This window comes from Brassica oleracea, chromosome C2 (assembly GCF_000695525.1).
Source record: "Brassica oleracea var. oleracea cultivar TO1000 chromosome C2, BOL, whole genome shotgun sequence".
Taxonomy (NCBI): domain Eukaryota; kingdom Viridiplantae; phylum Streptophyta; class Magnoliopsida; order Brassicales; family Brassicaceae; genus Brassica; species Brassica oleracea.
In genome coordinates this window covers 18037604-18063923 of record NC_027749.1, presented here as the reverse complement: position 1 = coordinate 18063923, position 26320 = coordinate 18037604, and the positions used below count along the sequence as shown (strand labels likewise).

Here is a 26320-nt window from a genome sequence, read left to right as displayed (position 1 = left end):
AAAGAAAGACACAGAGATTTAACGTGGTTCACCCCTAACGGCTACGTCCACGGGCAAAGAGAGATTTTATTGATGGAGGAATTACAGAGATCTGTCTACAAGAAGATCAGATATTGTTTCTCTACGGCTGCTAACTAGGTTTAGAGGAGGCACAAGATATATATAGTTGTGTCCCAAAAAACCGTAGCACTAGTGGGCCTCAAAAGACTAAGGTCCAACAGATTCAAGGCATTATTCAACAATAAACACAAGATATATACGAATATCTCGATTCAACAAACTTAAAGCTAATATTCGCAGATCTATAGTAAAAATGATTAAACTAGTTCAACTGAAAATCACGGCCTAGTTAGGGGCTGATCGTTTCAATTTTTATTAATTGTCTAAAACATAATTATTTTAAAATATGCTTTTGGCGGAAAACATAATTTTGTGGTTTTAGCGAAAAATACATATTCACGATTTAACTCGAGAAATTTGATTTTGCGATTTTAACGAAAAAGTTATTTTGTGGTTTTGTTGGAAAATGAATTTTGCAGTTTTGGCGGGAAAATACGGGGTTGTGGTTTTTTGCATGAAAACATGTTTTTACGGTTTTTCCAAGAAAATGTGTTTTTGCGATTTTGGTGGAAAAAATATTTTTTTTTTGCGATTTTGGCAGGAAAGTGCGGTTTTGCGAATGGCGGAAAAATGCATTTTAACGGTTTTGGCGGGATAATACATTTTTGTGGGTTTAGCGGAAAAGTGCATTTTGCGGTTTTGGCAGAAAATGCGTTTTGAGATTTTAGTGAAAAATGTGTTTTTCGATTTTGGCAGAAGATATGTTTTTGTGGTTTTGCCAGAAAAGTGTATTTTTCGGTTTTGGCGGGAAATGCTTTTTTGCGATTTTTAGCGTAAAATGTGTTTTTGCGATTTTGGCAAAAAATATGTTTTTATGGTTTGGCGGAAAAATATGTTTTGATAGAAAAATGTATTTTTGTGATTTTACCAAAAAAAATGCGTTTTTATGATGTTGGCATAAAATATGTTTTTGTGGTTTTGACGAAAAATGTATTTTTGTATGTTTTGACGAAAATGTGTATTTTACGATTTTGATGGAATACTATAAATCTTTTGAACTTGGATACAAAATGGTATATTAGTCATTTATTATTGTGGACATGTTTATCTAAGTCCATGTACCAATTAAATTCATCTAAATGAACAATTTGAATGAGTCTTATTTTAGACTAAAGTTTTAAAATTCATCTGGATTGATGATTTGGATGATATCCATTTTAACACCAAATAAACACAATTCTCATCTCTATCCATCATCTGGACAAACGAACATGCCGTCAGTGAAACTCCGGCTACTGCAAGGGAATAATATCAGATCAAAAGCATATCAACAGTTAATTTTAGTTTTTTCATGTTATTTTTCCACCCAATGCGGTATGTCACTGAAGCTCTTCTTAATGATCCTTGAATGTCATTTTCGATTACGAATGGAACGTGTGCATAGGCCATGTGTTTAGCAGAAATGCTTGGTTCTTGGCCTTTGCTCGTTTTGTTATACCGTCTTCCTCAAATTGAAATTGGTAGACCAGGTCCAACGTGTTGTGCATTTACTGAGTCATATTCTCTCACAATTTTGTGGGTCATAGAATTAGATTGGACGACCCTTATTTCATTATCATCTACCTGTTCATTGCTTCTGCACGTGCATGGTGGATTTGAGATTACAACGTCGAAAGTGACCTGAGAATCACATCTACGTGAAGGCGGTCCTCTCCTAGCAAGCTGCCAGCTAAAATCTTTGTTGTTTTCTGCTCCCAGTTCAATCTCCCTCAATAAGTTAAAATATTTTCAGTCATTTTCGTAGACTAACTGTATACTGATACATGTTACCAACTTTGACTTTCCATGATGTACTACGTTATCTCAAGTTATTGATCTTTTGGCTCTCAGTTAAATCTATGATGTAGTAATTCTTCATCATCATTTTTCTTGGAGATTCTTTCCCTGATAGATGCAATTTCTATTCATTGTTGTGAACAGGCAGAAGCTACATGGTTCTTACTGTGCTGAAAAGCTGGAGAAGAATATCACAAACAGTTTTCATTTTGTCTAACTTTTTTCCTGATGTGAAATAGTATTATATGAATTTTTGGTTATGAAAAGTTTTATAAAAGTAGATAATGACATATCTTGAATGATTGAAATTTGCTCTTAAAAAAAAGAATCATGTGAAGGCATTGAAAGCAGCAACTCTCTGATAACAGGCAAAGCTATGGTGTATTAGCTAACTTTGGGGCCACAACTATTGAACAAAATGGTAAAAACCTTAGAAACTCCTGTTTTGTCATCAAACTCTTTGTTTTATCCGAAACTCAATCTTTTGGATCTGAATCTGTTTGAATGATGAGTAATGTGTATACATAATTTTCTTTTCAATGGCTACTGATTCTTGAATTGTTCTCGTTAGTGTTAAAACGGAGTATGTGCAGAAAAAGTAGATATTATTAGCATAGCTCCAAGGCAAATAAAGTTACAGGAACGGGATTTGCTTTAAGCCAAAAACATAATCCTGTTATAGAAAACAAGGCTATTACACATAAATTTCAAATGAAGGTAACAATTACATGGTCTAGATTGTTATATCCCTTGAGCCAAAGAGAATATTGGATATAGCAATAGAAGTTTAAAACCAGTATTTAGAGTCTTATTTGTTTTTTCTCACCTTGCCTTTACTTTGAACACGACTAGCTGCAATGGTTCTTGTTCTACCGTTGAACTCAGATTCTTCTTCTTGGTCGGTGGATTTTTCACGAGCTTTATTCTTTGTGTGATGATTGACTTGTTTGGCATTACTCTTCTTTGCAGCTGCATGATTCTTTGTCTTCCTTGGAAGCTGAGTGCTAGGCCATGAAGATGCATCAGAAGTCATCGAGTCATCGCTCCCATTTTCACTACTATCATCATCGACATCTTTTACACAGAAATGATTACCATCATCATCATATTCTTCATAGACAAATTCAGAGTGATGGTTTCCATGGATGGTGTCTTCTATGTACATAGTCCATCCTGATTCACAACTACTCTTCTCCTCAGCAACTCCTTCATGGATTCTTGGAGACTCCATAGCCAACATAAAAAGTTAAACTTAGCTTCTTCTTTTTTTTTATAAAACTTACGTACCTCAGCCTGTTTCAATCTCTTTACCCTCTGGTATAACCCTTGTGTCTCTTGCTGTCTTTAGCTTTGCATTTAATCATCAATAAATAATGTTTTGCGTATGATTTTTTTCCCTTTCTTGTGTTTCAGAATCAAGAAAAGCTGGAGCCTATTGAATCACTCATATAATTGAATACGAGGAGTGAGTATCACCACATGGCAATTCTAACACCATTGTTTTCTCTCAATTGAAGAACTACAAGACAAGCCATTTTAAGATCCCCTAGACTATATTTGCGAAGTGATTTTGCCACATGTCCTCTCTACAATCAATTTTACAAAAAAAATATGACATGGCTACTGAAATTGATGACATGGCTTCCGGAAAAATATGACATGTATAATTTCATTTAATGTTGATTTATATTTTTGGCAAATTTATTAGAATATGGTAATAATTCATATATTACATTTAATATTGATATTTCTTTTTGGTAAACTTTTTTAAAATATGGTAATAGCTCATACATCATCTATAAAATAAATATATTCATATATATCATTTCAAATTTTGAAATATTATTATTTTTGTATAATTATACAATTTGTATTACTAAAGCTTTCAAAAATTTATACAATTTTTAAAAAATTTAAATATCTAATCGTAAGATCATTAGTTTTTTATATACAAATTTTATAAATATTGTTTATGCTAAATTTTTGATAATTATACAATGTTATATCATTTTTATTAGTTTTATACAAATTGATTTAATATATATCAAATTTATATTAAATATTAGTAATAAAATAGTAAAATCTATAATATTTAATAAAATTTATTTTTAAATATAAATTAGATTTAAAAAATTTCTTACTGGTGAAGGAAAACACCTAGTATATATATATATACACGAAGGAGAAAGGTTAGTAAGCGAGTTCTTGAAATAAAAAATGGTACACTTTCTATAAAAATTTAATTCGCTTTACAACTTTTATTTATAGAGATATCTATCGGGAATCGAATCGTATAGTTCCCAAAACACGTTTCGAACCTACACTGACCGTAGATGAGATAGAAAACATCAATTCCCACCAAACCAGAGTAATTTGTTCTGAGCTCTCTCATTAAGTATTGTGTAAGAATGCTCATTGGTTAACACTCGCCTTTTTTTGTCTCTTATGTTCTTTTTATTGCTGATAACCACATGATAAGATAGACATACATTTACTAGTTTTTACTCCTCTCTCTCTCTCTTTGGTTAATTCACTGAGCTGCAATCTATCCCACAATAAAAAAAAATTCAGCTTTTTGAGGTGGAAATAAGATGAGAGCCACTCAACAATTACAAGAAGGAATATGGAACTCATTTTCTTAATTAGGCTGGGAGCTGTTCCTCTTCCTCATTCCTTTAATACTCGTCTTCCTTCTCACTTCTCAGTCCTGTCTTGGTCATAAAAAGTGTTGCAGCCTTTTGGCTCTCCAGTCTCCTCTCTCTCCCAAAGTAGAGAGAGTTGTTTTCTTTTGCATTCAAGGTAAGGTAACAGGATTTATTGATTGTCATTTAAAACCTTTTATTCTTAAAGTAAAAGAAAAACCAGAGATAGTAAATTAGTTTCAATTTCTTGTTTATGTGATGGGTTGGCGTTCACTTTTTACACTCATTTGGAATTCTTTTTATATAATTAAAAGAACACTGAGTTACAACTAAGCAAAATCAAGTGGGAGAAAGCATATATAACATTAAAAACGGGTATGGAGGTAGGGTGTTGTAGTAAGAATTTGACCTTTCTTTTTAAGCATTGAAGTAATTAAATTTTGGACTTTATGAAAATTTGAATCCTGATGGTACATATAATAATACGCATTGTGGGTCTCACAAGTGGAGATTTATTAGGATTCATTAGAATTGTACACATCGTTAATGCATCCAAGCTTGTTCTTTCTGGGAGACTCATTTGTATTTTCTCATGTGTGTCTTTGTACTATCTTTCATCCTAGACGTGCGAGTATTGTTTCTTTATATGAGATCATTATTTCATTAGTAATGGGATTAAGCTTACGGTACCTTTTGGCCAATCTCATATAATTTAGAAATATATAAAGAAAACTTATCGAATTTGATACTTACACTTAGGTGGTGAGTAGTTGAGAAAAAGAAAAAGGAGAATGTGGAGTGGCTTCTATATCGATGAGTTCTAGAATATCATTACCCACATATGTTGTTTCTACTAAATGATGAGTATATGAATTTCACAATACATGATGTTTTACATTGATGCACAAAGATTAAGAAATTTAATTTTTTTCTAAAAAGTGAGTATAAAAATATAATTTAAAAATCATTCAACCAATTATAAAAATGACGGCAAAATCTAACTGGTTACACAGTTTTCAATAAAATTAAAAATAATATAAAATATTAAAACATCATCTATTTTGAAACAACGAACATCTTCTAAAACATCATCTATTGTAAAATGAAGGGAGTATAATTCGGTAGCAGTATTTATTTTATATATGTCTTTTTTTTACTCGATATTGAAAAAGAAGAGGGGTTGGAAAGTATATGGGTCTCCCGGAGCATTTCAGAAGATGGAAGAAGGATTTATTTGCTTTCGTAGATAGGATTTACCAATGTGCAGTCTCCTGGTCATACAGATAGATACCTATCTACTGCAGGCAAACTCACCCTACTCCAGTCTGTCTTCTCAGCCATCCCCACTTTCCCGATGTCATGCTTCCAATTACCCATGAGCTTATGTAAAAAGATCCAATCAGTTATGATTCGCTTCTGGTGGGACTCAAATGATGGAAAGAAGAAGATGTTTTGGGTTTCTTGGGAGAAAATAACACAACCAAAAGGATCAGGGGGCTTGGGACTCAAGGATATACAATTATTTAATACGGCTTTGTTGGCAAAACTACCGTGGAGAATGTTAACCAACCATAACTGCTTGCTTTCAAGAGTTCTCATAGGGAAGTATTGCCAAAATGCCAGCCTTCTTCGGGTTGAAGCGTCTAAATCAATATCACACGGCTGGCGTGGAATCTTGGCAGTAAGAGATCTCCTCGTAGAACATCTGGGGAAGATCATTGGCAATGGCTCAATAACCAAAGTCTGGGGTGAATCTTGGATCTCTACCGGCTCCCCTCTTCTTTCTTTCGGTCATGTACAAGAAAAAAAATAAGATATGGTTGTAGCTGACTTGATCTTGAGAGGATTGGGGAAATGGAATACCCAAAGATCAGAGAACTCTTACCGGAAGTGCTAGATGATATCTTACGGATCAGACCGAGCATTACTGGGGCGCACACAGGACACATATGTTTGGTACCCAACCAGATCAGGCTCCTACTCAGCAAAGTCAGGCTATGCAGCTGGATATCACTCTATAGACCTCTACAACCGCTGGGTGGCTGTGACATCTATAAATTGGAACAAAACTGTGTGGACTGCTACTTGCTCACCAAAACACAAGCTCGTCATTTGAAAAATCCTACATGATGCAATACCAAAGGGTGACAATCTAATCAAGAGGGGTGTTACAATTAACTCCATTTGTTCTCACTGTGGAGGAACGAAAACTATCGATCACCTTTTCTTGCACTGCAGTTTCGCATCTCAGGTGTGGGATTTGGTTCCACTAAAAACTCCCTTCTGCTCTATCTCATGATCGACTTTCGCCTCTGCTCTAGAAGCTTCAACTCACTGGATCAACCTCCCACCGACCGGAGTTTCTGGAAGTATCTTCTTCTAGATCATATGGGCTCTTTCGACCACGTGTAACCAATTCCTGTTTGAATCACGACATACCACTCTGCAGATGGTAAATCGGATCTGAAAGCAATCTGCAGATGGTAAATCACAAAAGCAATCTCAAGCGCTCAGAAATGAACTTTGGCTCAATCGGATCAGAAAGATCCAACAAAGACTCAGATTGTCTCACCACTCTCGTTGAATCCGACACTCCCACCAAACACAACCGTTTGCAACACATATGCTGCTTGGAACCCAATCACAAAACAAACCGGACTTGGATGGATCTTCACAAACGATGAATCGCCCTCTCTCACGCCATTCATCTTGGCTACACCAAAATCTGGCTTCGTTCAGACTCACTTGTGCTCATCAGAGTCATCGTTTCGATCACAAAACCGAAGGATCTCCACGAAATTCTATCGGATATTGAAACTCCATCGTCGTTTTTCACATTCTGCTTTTTCTCTTTCACTCCAAGGAAGCAAAATGGGCCAGCAAATCTGGTTGCAAAACGCTAACGAATTTGCAAATCTGGACTCAATTAAAATCTGCCCTAGTCTTCTAATTTATAAAAACTTTGGTTGATCAAAAAATAAAAAAGATCTCTTTTTTTAATCATTTTAATTGAGTCCAGATTTGCAAATTCGTTAACGTTATTCGAGTTGAGAAATTCTTATTTATATATTTTGTGTTCTTTTAATTATATATACTACTTTCAAAAATATATTTTAGTGTTATAATAATAAAAAAAATCTTTTTCTCATTTATGTAGTAGAATTTAGAAAATCACAATAAATCTTTGTATCATTTATTTTCTTGTTTATTGTTGGGCCCAAATCCCGAAAGACAAGAAACAACCCAAATAAAGTCCAAAACAGAGTGGGCCCATTTGTCACTACTGATATCAAATTCGATCTTATCATCAGTCGATGGGGATACAACGCCGAGTCCATAGTAGAAAACGAGGTCGAAAAACCGCATGAAAATAAAAAGGTCAGAGTTAGAGGAATATTTTTCTAACTCATTAAAAGGAGATTTTTTTACATCTAGAGGCACTTTCTCACATTCAAATTACACTACAAGATACTTATCACTTGAGACACACTTTCTTTTGTCAAAAAGACTCTTATGACCCTAAAGTAAAGAGAGTCTCTTTCCTCTTCTTATTTCATTTTATTATTTTTCTTATTCTACTTTGTGTATTTATTTACTTTTATCTCAAGTTCTAAAATATATTAAACATAAATAATTGTCATAATAAACTATATATAAAATTCTCTATCTTTTAAGATCCATGTTCATATATATATTATATATATTAATGTGTAAACAAAATGTGGACGTGTACACGAAAGCGTGGATAACAGAATTATAAATTAGTTGTGGACATGAACATCTTAACAGAATTGTAAACTAGTGTGGACATGGACAATATTCATTCGATTACATTCATCACCTCGGGATCTAAATTCAATTCTAATCAAAATTACATCCATCCACATCATGACAAAGTGCAAATTCCTTAGATCAGAAATCTCTGACATGCAAGATCTATTACTCTCCGACAAAAGGTAAACGCTTCTTCGATTTTTCTCTCCGCTCATACTCACAATATCATCTCTTTCTCATCTTGATTGAAGTTTAACTGCAGATAATTTATCAATTGAGCTGAAGAAGCCAAGTGTTTGTATTGGAGATAACAGAGTCTGTGTCCACGTTTTATAGTATAATTTTAGTAACATGAGTCCATGTCCACGTATTGTTGTATAGTTTTATGGAATCAAAACAGAGAGTTTGTCCACTTATCTACTATAAACACATTAACATCACATATCCACACATTACTCATCACTCATCCACACATCACCCGTCCACAAATCACCCAACCACACATCACTTGTCCACAAATCACCAATCCATTCCATTTAAGGCAAAATTGTCCACAATTTGTTGCTGGCCCACAACAAAGTGTGTCACATGTAAGAAGTGTCTCTAGGTGTAATAGAAAGTAAAAAAGTGTCTCTTAGTGTAATCAACTCTTAAAAGGAACAAAACCAGAGATCTCAGAGTGGACAACAAACTAAAAAAAAAGGATGTCACGACAACAGCCAAATAAAAGAACAACTATAAAAGGAGAGGAGAAGGGAGAAAGAGGACACATGCATTCAATCCTAGACACATCATACACTCGACCTTGACCTCGATCTCGTTTCTCTCTATAGATTCTAGTCATTGTTTTCGTCTCATTCATTTTATACCTTCATTGTACTTGAATCATGTCTTATTAATAAATTCCATTTATGTCAACCGAAATCGTATTACATCGTTGTGTGATGAGAATATCGTTGTCCATATTATTTTCTATCTTAATCTTTACAAATAATAATGATCAAATACTTAGCATGGATTTTAGGATCACATTTATCACCTTTTTTGTGTGTTATCTAATCACATTCATTATAACACAATTAAGTATGATAAATGGATTTTATAGTATAAATTAGTAAATGTCATATTAATTGAAGGAAAAAATGGGTATGTCCCTTAGCACCAAACTTTTGCTTTACCTAGAATGCCTTCTTCTGTTAGGTATACTTCCCCATGGATTCATTTGTCTCTTACTCGTAAGCTTCCCAAGTGAAATTATTTTATATATTATTGTATTTTGTGCATATACTTTGGAAACTTCCCTCATTCAAATTGGACACTCCACTATACTTCTTACAGCCGTTTTAATGATTCGGTTGCTATCTTAGATAAGATGACAAAAAATCTCTGCTGTAACATCGTACCTTTCGTTTAGATTTCTCGGCCAATTTTGTTTTTCATCTGTATCATGGTATCCAGAAAGTGCAATAATTGAATATAGATTTTATTGGTTCAGAATTCTCTGCTCTTACTATATCTTTTAGTTCAGAGGATTTTGTAAAGTGTGTTCCTAACCTTCTAACAGAAACTAATCATAGCTCTAGTAGTTGAGAATTAATATATATAAGCTTAGAGATGTCAGACGGGTCAGTCCGCCCATCCCGTTGAGGTCTTAATTTTTTCCTATAGGTTCCGCGGGCCGGCCCGCCGCGGGTTGCGGTTTACATACATATGTCCAAACCCACACCATATGATTTGGCAGTTTTTGCGGGCCAACCTGCGGGTTGGTTTAGCTTCAAACCAAAGTACAATGCATACACTTAAAATAATGCAAAACTTTATTATTCCATGAAACTGCATCGATTAAAGATGGCTTTACTATAGTTATAAACATGAGAAAGAATTTAAATATTAGATGTGATTTATTATAAAGTAGTAAAATGAACAAATTAATAACAAAAAGCTAAAAATATTCATTTGTTTATTGAAATTTTATATATTTTAATGTTTTAAATGAGAATTGTAAATGGTACGAATGTATTTTTTATTATATTTAAGTTTTATGAATGAATTATTTTGTATACCGTTCATGTTTATGATTTTACTAAATATAATATGTACATGGTATTATAATTTATATTTAAGATATAAAATAATAAAATATAGATAACCATATGTATATGTAAATAGTTTTTATAGTATTTTTTTATCCTGCAAATAAAACTTCTATGCAAACTACTTATGCTTTATATCTACAAAGTTTATCTACTTTGACAAAAAAAATTTAAAATATATACTATTTCTTTTAATTAATTATATTATTCATTTTGAATAATATCATATATATTATTTACCAACTAATTGTTTAAGTCTAAAATCACTATTAGAAGAAATGATGACATAATTTATTTTAAAAATGTGATATATCTATTGATCATTATAGTACAACAATAAAAAATATGTATTTTAAAATCTATATTTCAGAAAACAATTTAAGTCATGTGGTTGCCGGAGTAACGTGGTGGAGAGAAATACTTCTCAAACATTAAATTATGTCATGTGGGAACCAATGAAGTGGCATGATTCATCGCCAGAACGGGCATGCAGTGTGCATGTGTGAAACTAGAATGTGGTAGCACGTATTGCAAGAGACCGACTGAGGTGGTGTGGTTGTGTGAATGTGGTGACGTTGATCATGTAGGACCACATGACGTTACGTAATCGTGTGAAGGTGTATAATTACGGATACCGCGTGAGGTGGTGAACTCTTACGCGACAACATGAGAGGTGCGGGGACCGTGTGAGGTGACGCGGTCTGATGTTGGCGTTGTTGGGATTTATCCTTATTACTTGTTGTTTGCTTTTACCTTACTAAATGTTCTAGGTAGAGTTAGTGTTATGTTATGTAGTAATTGATGGTAGACGATTTTGGAGTTCTTAGAACTTCTCTCGCTGAGCTTTTGTCGAAATGTTCACCCCTCGTTTTTCCCTTTTTCTTACAATTTCGGTTCATATTAATGGGTTTTTGTCAAAAGCATCTTAGAATACATGTTGTGTCCTCCCTTGTGGCTAGAGAAAAATATCGTGATCTTGCTGAAATAGTCAGGTATGTTAGGTTGGGGATGTCACATGAATACTTCCCAATCCTGCATTCTTTATCAATACCAAAGGATCTCAACACAAATTCCATTATCTAACTCGAGGAGGAAAAGTTTATTGCAAGAAGATGAGTAACTTTTGGCTAGTCCACATGACCCTTTTACTCTGGCAAACTATTTGTCTTCGATGGTAGACATTACGATAAATCAAAAGAGAACTTTCGTATATGAGGTGAAGATGACGAGAGTGTTCTTTGTTGGCACAACTTGTCTTCCCCGTACTCCTCCCTTGATGAAGAAATATTATGATAATGTAGTTTTAGACACTAATAGTTCATGATATATAACCTTGACTGTTTATTTTTTCTAAACCAACAGTTCCAAGAGCAATAACTTTATACCGTTGTTAGCACAACGCTTTGACCAACTGGGCTAATGGGCCTTTTGTTTATTCATTCACAAAGAATTGTTTTACCCCAATGAAAATAAAATTTGCGGTCCAATATGTATAGTAATATTACATGTTGACATTAAATGAATGAAAATTACACTACAGTATAATACTACAAGAGGAAATTATAAAACACAACTTTGAGGGAGAGAACGGAAGGAAGGAAGGAAGAATAAATGAAGACGAGAGTTTTGTAATTTTTGTTGGTATGATTTTGAGTTTATAGTCTATAGAAATTCACCACACACCAAACAAACTGACACATAATTATGCCTAATCGTTCGGATGTTAATATTTTACCGTCGGTTTAAACTGTATTTAAGACGTGTTCAAGACGAAGACGTCATCAAAATCTCCTACCACTTCTCACCAAAACCACCTAACTCAAGTTTCATCTTCCAACTAGTGCATGCATCCCTGCCATATATAAACTTGCTTTAAACCGGTTTAATACTGAAAATATTTTAAATATAAACAAGTTGACGACAATTTAATAAATTTAAGTTTTAGCAAATATGGTTGGACTCAAAAAGAAAACGACGTACGTAAGTTCAACGTTGCTAAAACATAAATTTATTAAATTGTCGTCAACTTGTTTATATTTAAAATATTCAGTATTTCTATCAATAAAATATTGTCAGTATTAAACGATGTCGTTATTATTTAAGGTTTTGGAGTTTCTTTTTCATTAAATCGGTATAATTCAAGATGACGCCAACGAGTGGATAATATTTCCCTCCTACTTCTTGATCTTTCTTCATTTGGGGAAGAAAACAAGGTGAAGAGAAGAACAATTAGCAAACGTTATTCATAAACAAAATATATAAATTATTGCCGAGGTTAAGAGTATTTCAAATATCGACCAGAAAATGAATTCATGTAACCTATTGCCTATTGGTGACCTACATATCTAACCAATTCATACGGTATTATTGTGGGCGGCTATAGTTACAAATTCATAACTATCTTTTATTCAGAAAGTTGGATTTACTATTGAACCATTTTGACCAGGATTTGTTACTTGTGTATCAGTGTTGCTGACGTGTTTTAACCGGCGATAAAAGAACATAAATTCGTTTATGAAATTATATAATTTCTCAGTTGAACAAAAATGGTCATTTTGATGGCAAAGAAAAAAATGAACAAATTACAAAACAACGAGGCTTCTTGAATTTTCTTTTCAAGAATCAGTTTTAATGAACATTGTTGCAACTCTTGCAAAGATACAAAAAAGAGAGATCTATCGTTTAAAACGTAAACATAATATATACGTGGATATATTACATTTTATAGTAATATACTATTGTTTTCTCAAAAAAAAAAAAAGGTGCTGTCTTATTATATAAAACTAGGTTCTTCAAAATTGTTAACTAATATGATCGCAACATATGTCATAAACTTTATAAGATTGTGACATGTGTCAAAAATATGATAGAGTTCTCTTTTATGTAGGATTTAAAAGATATTTAGAAAAGAAAAATTATTATTACAAAATATTTTTTATGGTTCTTTTAAAGATTTAAAAAAAAATTACTATTACATAGTCTTTACAGTTATAAAATCATTTAATAGTAGTTTTTTTTAATCTTAAACAAAAATAATAATTGTAAAAAGTGATTTGAAATTAACTTTTCTGTAAAAGAACATTATAAATAAGAAATTATTTAATAAAAATCATAAAGAAAAACTAACTATAAAATAAGTATTATTTCTTTTTTTTTATGCCTAAACAAAAGAAAATTGTAAAAGTACTCCTATTATTGTACGATAAATAATTAACTTTCCTTTTTAATAGATAATTGTATGTTAAAAATTATAAACCGAAAATATCTACAAATATTTCACCTTTTTATTAATTAGGTTTAAGCTTACTCATATTAATTTCACAAAACAAAATAGTATTTACAAGAAAAATATTGCCTGTGTATTTTCTTTTAATTTCTTGATACAACTCATCTTTCTATTATCCTTATTACATCTTATGATGCTAACATAATTTTTTTCAATTATGATGTTTTTGTCCTATATAAATATGTGTGAATACGATGGATATGTGTTTGTGCGTATAAGACAAAATATATAATAAATTAAACAGAAATTTTTATTAAAATAAATTAGTTGTATAATTATCTTTAAAAACGATTATAGTATCCTACAAATATCAGAAATTTTTTAATAAAAACATTAAAGAAAAATTAATTATAAAATAAGTAAGTTTCCATTTTTGAAAGTCTAAATAAAATGAAATTGTAAAAGTAATATTATTTTTATTATAAATAACTAACTTTCTTTTTAATAGATAATTTTGTGTTTAAAAAGATATAAACTAAAAATAGCTTCAAATATTTCACCCGATATGATTGTGACATGTGCCAATAAAGAAATTACATTGTTAATGTGTCAATAAAAACCTGCCATTGGAAATAAATTTTTTTTTCCAAAATCATAAATAAAAGAGATTTGTAAAATATTTTTTTCTTTTTTTAATCTTAACTAAATATTTTTTTTAAATCCTAAAAAAGAGAAATGTAAAAGTTTATTTAATAGTAATTTTCACTTTTAAAATTTAATGACAAACATGATACTAAAAATGATTTAATTAACAAATAAAAAACGTTAAAATATTAGTGATATTGAAAAAAATGAATTATGAAAATAGAAGCTTTTTAAAATAGTTAATATTAACTCGAAATAATTATTTTATAGTAATTTTATTTTCCTAAATCGTAGACAAAATAAAATTGTAAAAGATTATTTAATATTAATATCCTTTTCTAAAATTCTAAAAAAAATGTAAAATAATATTTGATAGTTTTTTTATTTTAAATAATCATAAACAAAAGATATTTGAATCATATTTTTAAGTCCTAACTAAAATAAAATTGTAAAAAGTTATTTGGTAATGTGTTTTAAGAGAGAGTTTGATGATGAATATGATACTAAATATTATTAAATTAACAAAATAAGTGTAAAAATAGTATTGATACAAATTGTTTTTTAAAAAATTTAAAATTACTTAATAGTAACTAGAAACAATTATTTGATAACAATTTATTTTTTTCTGAAATTCTAAATAGAAGATAATGGTAAAAGGTTATATGATAGTAATTTTCATTTTCTAAAAACCTAAACACAAAATGTAAAAGAGTATTTTATTTTTTAAAAATCTTAATATTTTTTAAAAAATTTATTTAACAGTAATTAAAAAAAATTGATGACAACTATGATGTTAAAACTATTTAATTAACAAAAATCAGAAATTAAGATGTTGTCATGATTGGTATTTATATGTGTTTGGTCATACAAAAATCAAACACATGTTTGATATATTTGGGCTTTTTGCAAAAGTATTATTATAAGTCGTCTAATAAGTCGTCCAGATGGAAGACTTTCCAGACGACTTAATTAAGTCGTCCGATAAGTCGTCCAGCTGGGAAGACTTTCCAGACGCCTTATTATAAGTCGTCTAATAAGTCGTCCAGATGGAAGACTTTCCAGACGACTTAATTAAGTCGTCCGATAAGTCGTCCAGCTGGGAAGACTTTCCAGACGCCTTATTATAAGTCGTCTAATAAGTCGTCCAGATGGAAGACTTTCCAGACGACTTAATTAAGTCGTCCGATAAGTCGTCCAGCTGGGAAGACTTTCCAGACGCCTTATTATAAGTCGTCTAATAAGTCGTCCAGATGGAAGACTTTCCAGACGACTTAATTAAGTCGTCCGATAAGTCGTCCAGCTGGGAAGACTTTCCAGACGCCTTATTATAAGTCGTCTAATAAGTCGTCCAGATGGAAGACTTTCCAGACGACTTAATTAAGTCGTCCGATAAGTCGTCCAGCTGGGAAGACTTTCCAGACGCCTTATTATAAGTCGTCTAATAAGTCGTCCAGATGGAAGACTTTCCAGACGACTTAATTAAGTCGTCCGATAAGTCGTCCAGCTGGGAAGACTTTCCAGACGCCTTATTATAAGTCGTCTAATAAGTCGTCCAGATGGAAGACTTTCCAGACGACTTAATTAAGTCGTCCGATAAGTCGTCCAGCTGGGAAGACTTTCCAGACGCCTTATTATAAGTCGTCTAATAAGTCGTCCAGATGGAAGACTTTCCAGACGACTTAATTAAGTCGTCCGATAAGTCGTCCAGCTGGGAAGACTTTCCAGACGCCTTATTATAAGTCGTCTAATAAGTCGTCCAGATGGAAGACTTTCCAGACGACTTAATTAAGTCGTCCGATAAGTCGTCCAGCTGGGAAGACTTTCCAGACGCCTTATTATAAGTCGTCTAATAAGTCGTCCAGATGGAAGACTTTCCAGACGACTTAATTAAGTCGTCCGATAAGTCGTCCAGCTGGGAAGACTTTCCAGACGCCTTATTATAAGTCGTCTAATAAGTCGTCCAGATGGAAGACTTTCCAGACGACTTAATTAAGTCGTCCGATAAGTCGTCCAGCTGGGAAGACTTTCCAGACGCCTTATTATAAGTCGTCTAATAAGTCGTCCAGATGGAAGACTTTCCAGACGACTTAATTAAGTCGTCCGATAAGTCGTCCAGCTGGGAAGACTTTCCAGACGCCTTATTATAAGTCGTCTAATAAGTCGTCCAGATGGAAGACTTTCCAGACGACTTAATTAAGTCGTCCGATAAGTCGTCCAGCTGGGAAGACTTTCCAGACGCCTTATTATAAGTCGTCTAATAAGTCGTCCAGATGGAAGACTTTCCAGACGACTTAATTAAGTCGTCCGATAAGTCGTCCAGCTGGGAAGACTTTCCAGACGCCTTATTATAAGTCGTCTAATAAGTCGTCCAGATGGAAGACTTTCCAGACGACTTAATTAAGTCGTCCGATAAGTCGTCCAGCTGGGAAGACTTTCCAGACGCCTTATTATAAGTCGTCTAATAAGTCGTCCAGATGGAAGACTTTCCAGACGACTTAATTAAGTCGTCCGATAAGTCGTCCAGCTGGGAAGACTTTCCAGACGCCTTATTATAAGTCGTCTAATAAGTCGTCCAGATGGAAGACTTTCCAGACGACTTAATTAAGTCGTCCGATAAGTCGTCCAGCTGGGAAGACTTTCCAGACGCCTTATTATAAGTCGTCTAATAAGTCGTCCAGATGGAAGACTTTCCAGACGACTTAATTAAGTCGTCCGATAAGTCGTCCAGCTGGGAAGACTTTCCAGACGCCTTATTATAAGTCGTCTAATAAGTCGTCCAGATGGAAGACTTTCCAGACGACTTAATTAAGTCGTCCGATAAGTCGTCCAGCTGGGAAGACTTTCCAGACGCCTTATTATAAGTCGTCTAATAAGTCGTCCAGATGGAAGACTTTCCAGACGACTTAATTAAGTCGTCCGATAAGTCGTCCAGCTGGGAAGACTTTCCAGACGCCTTATTATAAGTCGTCTAATAAGTCGTCCAGATGGAAGACTTTCCAGACGACTTAATTAAGTCGTCCGATAAGTCGTCCAGCTGGGAAGACTTTCCAGACGCCTTATTATAAGTCGTCTAATAAGTCGTCCAGATGGAAGACTTTCCAGACGACTTAATTAAGTCGTCCGATAAGTCGTCCAGCTGGGAAGACTTTCCAGACGCCTTATTATAAGTCGTCTAATAAGTCGTCCAGATGGAAGACTTTCCAGACGACTTAATTAAGTCGTCCGATAAGTCGTCCAGCTGGGAAGACTTTCCAGACGCCTTATTATAAGTCGTCTAATAAGTCGTCCAGATGGAAGACTTTCCAGACGACTTAATTAAGTCGTCCGATAAGTCGTCCAGCTGGGAAGACTTTCCAGACGCCTTATTATAAGTCGTCTAATAAGTCGTCCAGATGGAAGACTTTCCAGACGACTTAATTAAGTCGTCCGATAAGTCGTCCAGCTGGGAAGACTTTCCAGACGCCTTATTATAAGTCGTCTAATAAGTCGTCCAGATGGAAGACTTTCCAGACGACTTAATTAAGTCGTCCGATAAGTCGTCCAGCTGGGAAGACTTTCCAGACGCCTTATTATAAGTCGTCTAATAAGTCGTCCAGATGGAAGACTTTCCAGACGACTTAATTAAGTCGTCCGATAAGTCGTCCAGCTGGGAAGACTTTCCAGACGCCTTATTATAAGTCGTCTAATAAGTCGTCCAGATGGAAGACTTTCCAGACGACTTAATTAAGTCGTCCGATAAGTCGTCCAGCTGGGAAGACTTTCCAGACGCCTTATTATAAGTCGTCTAATAAGTCGTCCAGATGGAAGACTTTCCAGACGACTTAATTAAGTCGTCCGATAAGTCGTCCAGCTGGGAAGACTTTCCAGACGCCTTATTATAAGTCGTCTAATAAGTCGTCCAGATGGAAGACTTTCCAGACGACTTAATTAAGTCGTCCGATAAGTCGTCCAGCTGGGAAGACTTTCCAGACGCCTTATTATAAGTCGTCTAATAAGTCGTCCAGATGGAAGACTTTCCAGACGACTTAATTAAGTCGTCCGATAAGTCGTCCAGCTGGGAAGACTTTCCAGACGCCTTATTATAAGTCGTCTAATAAGTCGTCCAGATGGAAGACTTTCCAGACGACTTAATTAAGTCGTCCGATAAGTCGTCCAGCTGGGAAGACTTTCCAGACGCCTTATTATAAGTCGTCTAATAAGTCGTCCAGATGGAAGACTTTCCAGACGACTTAATTAAGTCGTCCGATAAGTCGTCCAGCTGGGAAGACTTTCCAGACGCCTTATTATAAGTCGTCTAATAAGTCGTCCAGATGGAAGACTTTCCAGACGACTTAATTAAGTCGTCCGATAAGTCGTCCAGCTGGGAAGACTTTCCAGACGCCTTATTATAAGTCGTCTAATAAGTCGTCCAGATGGAAGACTTTCCAGACGACTTAATTAAGTCGTCCGATAAGTCGTCCAGCTGGGAAGACTTTCCAGACGCCTTATTATAAGTCGTCTAATAAGTCGTCCAGATGGAAGACTTTCCAGACGACTTAATTAAGTCGTCCGATAAGTCGTCCAGCTGGGAAGACTTTCCAGACGCCTTATTATAAGTCGTCTAATAAGTCGTCCAGATGGAAGACTTTCCAGACGACTTAATTAAGTCGTCCGATAAGTCGTCCAGCTGGGAAGACTTTCCAGACGCCTTATTATAAGTCGTCTAATAAGTCGTCCAGATGGAAGACTTTCCAGACGACTTAATTAAGTCGTCCGATAAGTCGTCCAGCTGGGAAGACTTTCCAGACGCCTTATTATAAGTCGTCTAATAAGTCGTCCAGATGGAAGACTTTCCAGACGACTTAATTAAGTCGTCCGATAAGTCGTCCAGCTGGGAAGACTTTCCAGACGCCTTATTATAAGTCGTCTAATAAGTCGTCCAGATGGAAGACTTTCCAGACGACTTAATTAAGTCGTCCGATAAGTCGTCCAGCTGGGAAGACTTTCCAGACGCCTTATTATAAGTCGTCTAATAAGTCGTCCAGATGGAAGACTTTCCAGACGACTTAATTAAGTCGTCCGATAAGTCGTCCAGCTGGGAAGACTTTCCAGACGCCTTATTATAAGTCGTCTAATAAGTCGTCCAGATGGAAGACTTTCCAGACGACTTAATTAAGTCGTCCGATAAGTCGTCCAGCTGGGAAGACTTTCCAGACGCCTTATTATAAGTCGTCTAATAAGTCGTCCAGATGGAAGACTTTCCAGACGACTTAATTAAGTCGTCCGATAAGTCGTCCAGCTGGGAAGACTTTCCAGACGCCTTATTATAAGTCGTCTAATAAGTCGTCCAGATGGAAGACTTTCCAGACGACTTAATTAAGTCGTCCGATAAGTCGTCCAGCTGGGAAGACTTTCCAGACGCCTTATTATAAGTCGTCTAATAAGTCGTCCAGATGGAAGACTTTCCAGACGACTTAATTAAGTCGTCCGATAAGTCGTCCAGCTGGGAAGACTTTCCAGACGCCTTATTATAAGTCGTCTAATAAGTCGTCCAGATGGAAGACTTTCCAGACGACTTAATTAAGTCGTCCGATAAGTCGTCCAGCTGGGAAGACTTTCCAGACGCCTTATTATAAGTCGTCTAATAAGTCGTCCAGATGGAAGACTTTCCAGACGACTTATAATAAGTCGTCTGCGCAGTCTTTTGGATTGAAGTAAATACCTGACTCAAGATAGCAGCTTTCATTGATCTGCGGCCTCTGCTGCCCTCGTAAGCCAGTATCGGTGGAGACGGACTGTCTGCTCTGGGACCACCAATACTAGCACCCAATTCCGGCATAGCTGTGTACGTCTAGACCTGAAGAACTTGTATAAACCCATCCACGGTGTAACAGCCAGCAATTTCTTTGTTCCACAAAGAGTCCATCAGCACCTTAAACGCGACTCTCCCCCATGGATAATTCTCAAACCGTTCTAAATCCATCACTAGCCTTGCCAGAGTAGATCGTGTAGCGGTTGAAAACTTTCTCCCTTCAATGAATCCAGTGAAGATGGAGAGGTACGCGAGCCGCTTGCGATCTTCCCTGGACCAATCCCCGCATCTCTTCAGTGCTGCTATTATCTGATCAGTAGTTGGCCCAGCTTCCAGATGAACTCCCAGCATCCCCCAGAAAGAAACCATCTCTGGGGTAACGTCACATTTTGGTGTCTCAAGGTCCTCGATGTACTCGCAGTTTAGACCAGTGAGGTTTTCAAACTCTAACAGTGAAAACCTCAAAGGTTCTGGACCAACGAGAGACCACATCTCATACTTCTTCTTAATGTCCAGCTTGAAACTGAGCATGTAGTGAACCAGCCTTGAAGCCCAACCAAATCCCTGCTCCTTGAACTTGATGAAAACTCCCAAACTCGACTCCTTGAGCTCTTCAAATTCGTCATCAGTAAGAGCTTTCCTAAGAGCAGTATGCAACTTGCTGTTATCCGTATGATACGAAATGCTATTGTGGGCTTCTGGTTCTTCCCCTGATGTGTATAACCTACGGGGGAGTTCTGGAATATCCATCCTTTTTGTCTGCAAAATAATCAAAGACAACAATATAAGTCCAGACGACTTAGTAGACGACTTAAATTACTTACAAGTCTTCCAGTCGCAGAAGGAGTTGGAGTACTCGTCATTGCGGTTATAGATCTGAAAAAATAAACGTGAAACGGTGAGAATGAGTAAATTGATAGAGACAACGTTTTATGTTCATCTTTTCCTCGAGATTGATGACTTAGCGGCGTTAGGGTTTACAGAGAAACGGCGCTAAGGTTTACAGAGAAGAAGCGGCGGCGCTAGGGTTTAGAAGAAGCGGCGGCGCTAGTGTTTAGAACGTTGGTGACCACGGTGGCGAGGGCGACGGTTTGTTCGGAAATAGTGGAATCGGCGGCGCTAGGGTTTAGAGGAATCGGCGCGGCTAGGGTTAGAAGAAGCTGCGGCGACAACGGTGAGAATGAAGTGAGATAGATAGCCGATGTTGAGAACGATGGTTTGTTCGGAAATCGTGGGAATTCGAAATCGCCTTTGAGAGAGAACTGTTAGGGTTTCTGAATTTCGCGAAAAATGAAACAAAAAAAATAAAAATCACCTTATATATTGGGTAAATAATCCGGTTAGCTTTAAAATTACATTGGTAAACTTTAAGGTTTGGTCCGGTTTAGACGACTTATTCTGGCTGATAATGTACAACAGACGACTTAATATTTAGTCGTCTGTTTTCAGACGACAAAATATTAAGTCGTCCTAGACCCTAAAATGAACCCCTAAACTAAAATGACTAGATTAACTAACTAACCACGTTATAAAATCAAATTATACTTAAATAGTGTTTACTATACACAGAAATGAACACGGATAAGTAATTTTAAAAATTTTCAAAAACGGTTTTAATGCTTTCCAAAATCTAACCCTAAGAACACATACAATACTATAACATATGTTGATGAAACATAAACTAAAGAATATCATGACTCACTACTTTCACTCATCTATGCTGAAAACAATTGAAATTTGTTATATCTTAATTTATACCTCCTAAGACATATGTTAATTACATAATTCCCATTTTTCACTTATCAAAATATTTTTTACAAAATTTTTAAATTATGTTTAAGACTAACTGTCCAGACGACTTTCAGTTAAGTCGTCTGGACGACTTATTTTCAAGTCGTCTAAACAGACGACTTGCGAGGGGTAGAAACGTAAAAAAAATTCCGTTTTTTTGTTTGGTCACAAGGGGATAGTTGTAATTTCAATAGCCTTTTAGGTTACTTTTGCCTTTGACCCAAGTTGGGGTATTGTTTTGGTTTGACTCCAAGTTTTGAGTCACACTTGGCAATTCTCCCTATATATTTTCATTGTTGGTGATAAGAAATAGATTATTATTATTATCACCGTAAGTGATCTTTATATGCGTCTTGTCAAAAACAAATCAAGGTTCATCGTCATCTTATTTCATTTTTTTTTTTATTATGTAGTATATTTCTACTTCAGTTTTTAATTAAAATGTTATTATGGAAATATATCATTTAAAAATAATGAATTATGAAAATTATGAAACATTTGATAAGTTTAATAAAATATTAAATTAGTACATAAAAAGTGTATAATGTTGTCATTGACTCGACTGGTCTTATTTAACTTTTATTTTTTTTTCGTTCAAATTCTTACTTTGGGTTGAATTCGGTTTTAATTTATAGGTATGAGTTTTTTTCTACCCCTAAGTACAAAGTTGATAACAATTCACATATGCACAATGATTATAAAATACAAATATGCATTGTAACTTATGTGTAAAAACGAGTTCTTAATTATAAAATAAGTCTCACACAACATATGCAAAAACAATCCTAAAAGTATAATAAAATTATTTATTATTTTTATTTTCTTTAATAAATTAAAACATAAAAAAAAATAGTTGCAAAACACGGGTTCATATCTAGTTGTTCAAATAAACTTTGATCTCATTATCTTTGGGTTATAGGAAAACCCAACAACCATCTCACAGAATTAGTTGTATCTCATTTGACCAACTTCTCAAAACCCTTGTGGCACAAGAAAACTAAAACCCTACAATGCTGTCTTTTCTCAAACTTATATATCTCTTTGAAGTCCCACCCAATTTCTCCCACTCCTTACCTCTCACTAACATTTTAACATTTTCTGGAAAAAAAAGTTTAGCAAAATTCAAGAGAACAGGAGAAGTATGAAACTCCTCATTGTGATATGTATCGTCCATGCCATCTTTATTCCCTGCTTCTCTTTTGATGTATCAGGAAAGGATCTTCCTTTAACCCTAGATTATTACAAGTCAACTTGCCCGACGGTATTTGATGTCATCAGAAAAGAAATGGAATGCATAGTGAAGGAAGATCCAAGAAATGCAGCCATAATTATTCGTTTACACTTCCACGACTGCTTTGTCCAAGTAAGTACATAACACACCTTGATTGAGACATAAGAAAGCTTCCAGCCTCTTGCCATCCTCATTCATTCAATCTAATTGGGACACAAGGGTTTTGTTAGACTATTGATGAAACAAAGACAAGAGTCTAGCTGAAAGTTTAACTAAAAGCGGTTGTTTTATGTTAGGGATAGTTACTTAAGGGTTCATCTTGTATTGCAGGGATGCGATGGATCTGTGTTACTAGACGAAACAGAGTCACTGAAGGGAGAGAAGAAAGCTTCTCCCAACATAAACTCACTGAAAGGATACAAAATCATAGACAGGATCAAGAACATAATCGAATCCGAATGTCCTGGAGTTGTTTCGTGCGCTGATCTTCTCACAATTTCTGCTAGAGATGCTACAATCCTGGTACATATTAGTCACTAGTCATGGGTGGTTATAACAACCAACTTGTATATTTTATATAGGTAATTCTCTTAAATAGACCATTTTCAAGTTTTGATCACAAAAATAAAATACAAGGAGGAAAATGACTAAAATGTTTCATTTAATAGGTAAAAGGACCATAATATCCTAGATATAAAAAAATAAAAATAAAAAATAAATAAATTTTTTTTTATAGTTTTAGATTATATGTTTTCAAATTCGAACTTTTTTATAAAATTTTTTTTTTTATAAATTTTTTTTTTCGAAATTTTTTTTTTTTCAAATTTTCTTTTTGTAATTCGAAAATACTTTTAGAAACTATTTTTAAAAATTTTATTTTCAAATTTTAAATATTTATTTTTTATTTTATAAAATTTTAAATCTCAATTCCAAATCTCCACTCCTCAACTCTAAATCTTAAGGTTTGAATTAGTTAACCATAGGGGTATAAGTGTATATTTACCTCTTTAATGAAATATTTTGGTCATTTTGATCTTTAAGATCTATATTTGTTACATAAACTTTTTTAGTGTTATGTAGAGTACTTATGAGTTAAGAAATTGAAACAACATGTTTACTTTTGGTTTTGATTAAAGGTTGGTGGGCCTTACTGGGACGTTCCTGTGGGGAGAAAAGATTCAAAGACAGCAAGCTACGCGCTTGCCACAACGAATCTTCCAACTCCTGACGAGGGTTTAATCAGCATCATCGCTAAATTCTACTATCAGGGTCTCTCTGTTGAAGACATGGTCGCTCTTATCGGTAAGATCACTTCTCTAAACTAAATTAAACCGGGAAGTGATTTTAGTATTGTGATAGACCGGAATATGATATTATCGAACCAAAAAAAGAAAAAAGATATTATCAACCGATATAAACTCATAAAATTTGGACAACTCTTTTATTTTAATTTTATTTTTTTAATTTGAACAACTCTATTTAAGTAGGAGCTCACACGATAGGGATGGCACAATGTCGGAACTTCCGGTCGCGAATCTATGGAGATTTTAGGGTAACGACAGCACTAAACCCCGTATCAGCGACGTACCTGGCGAGACTCCAAGAGATTTGTCCGGAGAGCAGCGGAGAAGGTGACAAAAACGTGACAGCGATGGACAATGTGACGCCGAATCTATTCGACAACTCGATCTACCACACGCTCCTGAGAGGAGAAGGGTTACTGAGCTCTGACCAGGCGATGTACACGAGCATTTTCGGTATACAGACACGGCGGATAGTGAGCAAGTACGCGGAAGATCCGGTGGCTTTCTTCGAGCAATTCTCCAAATCGATGGTGAAGATGGGGAACATTTTGAACTCCAAGAGCTTGGTCGATGGAGAAGTTCGAAGAAACTGCAGATTCGTTAATACATGAAAACATCCATTTCACAAAACTATTTTCTCTGTGTTAAAAAAAAAAACAAAACTATTTTCTTACAATTTATTTATTTTAAAGGAAATTGGTTTTCCTTTTTCTCATCCTTTATACTTTTGTGTGTTTTGAAGTTTGAATATGAATTTATGGGATTAAAGAATTACAAAGAATGGTGGTTCACAGTATGTAAAAGGTTTAAACTATTTGTAATAGTGTATGTCAAACGACCTAGCTATTAGAGATTATGACAATTCTACAATTCTTATTCCCTTAAACAGCATATATAGGACCAGTGTTTTCATATTAAAAATGTGAATTTTACTTAATTTATGTGTTCCCAAAATTGTAGAGGTGAAAATAATCACGCAATGTGACTTACTTGATGTTGAAAGTTTTTATCATTCTACCAAAATCATCACATGGCTTTGAATACAAATGTTTTATTTGCAAAACTTGGACGAATCTATCACATAGTGGTATGATATTGGTATCAGCGACGGCTGTACAAGAGGAATGCAGAGACAGTTATGGTAGAGTGTGCCGCTACAGAAAAAGCAACTTGTTATGCTGCATTCAAAGAGCTTTAGGGAGAGGGCCACATATAGTTTTACTGCAACAACTTCAACATCACAACAATACTCTCCAGATAATGTTCAAAAAAAAAAGAAGAATAAAAACAATAATCTCAGAGAAAGAGATCTGTGAACAGACATTGAGTACATGCATGGATGGAAGCGCTAGCTCTAATGTCATAAAAGAGGAGAACATTAAAAAAATTGAGAGTGATGAAGATTTGCCTTTCCTTTCAGATGTTGAAGCTATGGTTTATAAACTCTAAAAAATCTGTGGAAATTATTGTCTTTTCTTGGTTGAATTTTACTGAAAATGTGTTTTTTTCTTTTAAACAATCAGATTCTTGACATGGACCTTAAACCCGTTGGTCAAGACCGGAACGAGTTGGAAGGTAACTTAGAAGAAAGCAGGTGCGTGCTGCCTTTCAAGTATATCATAATTTATAATTCAACCAAGAAAAGACAATAATTTTGTTAATTAGTTGTATGTATTTTTTAATTACATATTGGATTTTGATCAGTGTTTCCAAAGCGCGGGATTTGTTTTGAATTTTTTTTATTTATTTAGAAGTGTATTAAAATTTTAGGTCTTGAATTTTTTTGTTGTCCACAACATATATTATTTAAGTTTAAATTTTAAAAATCTAGAAACTAATTTGTTTTTATAAATGTTATATTCCAATTGTATCATAACCGCAAAGTGAAAATCTTCAGTCATAAATTTGTGAGTAAAAGCTGAAATTT

The 26320-nt window shown here is 34.5% G+C and overlaps 2 protein-coding genes across 2 annotated transcripts; one reads left to right on the top strand and one right to left on the bottom strand.

Annotated features, from left to right (window-relative positions):
- Window positions 1–2489: 2489 nt before the first annotated feature.
- On the bottom strand, window positions 2490–3480 carry LOC106325224. Its single transcript, XM_013763254.1, has one exon. It carries the CDS (start codon window positions 3134–3136, stop codon window positions 2705–2707), a length of 432 nt encoding a protein of 143 aa, XP_013618708.1. The 5' UTR covers window positions 3137–3480; the 3' UTR covers window positions 2490–2704.
- Window positions 3481–22961: 19481 nt separating this feature from the next.
- Window positions 22962–25183, top strand: LOC106325806 (peroxidase 11-like). The gene is made up of 4 exons (XM_013763855.1): window positions 22962–23221; window positions 23420–23611; window positions 24226–24391; window positions 24577–25183. The coding sequence occupies exons 1-4, from the start codon at window positions 23000–23002 to the stop codon at window positions 25002–25004; spliced, it is 1008 nt and encodes a 335-aa protein (XP_013619309.1). The 5' UTR covers window positions 22962–22999; the 3' UTR covers window positions 25005–25183.
- The last annotated feature ends 1137 nt before the right edge of the window (window positions 25184–26320 follow it).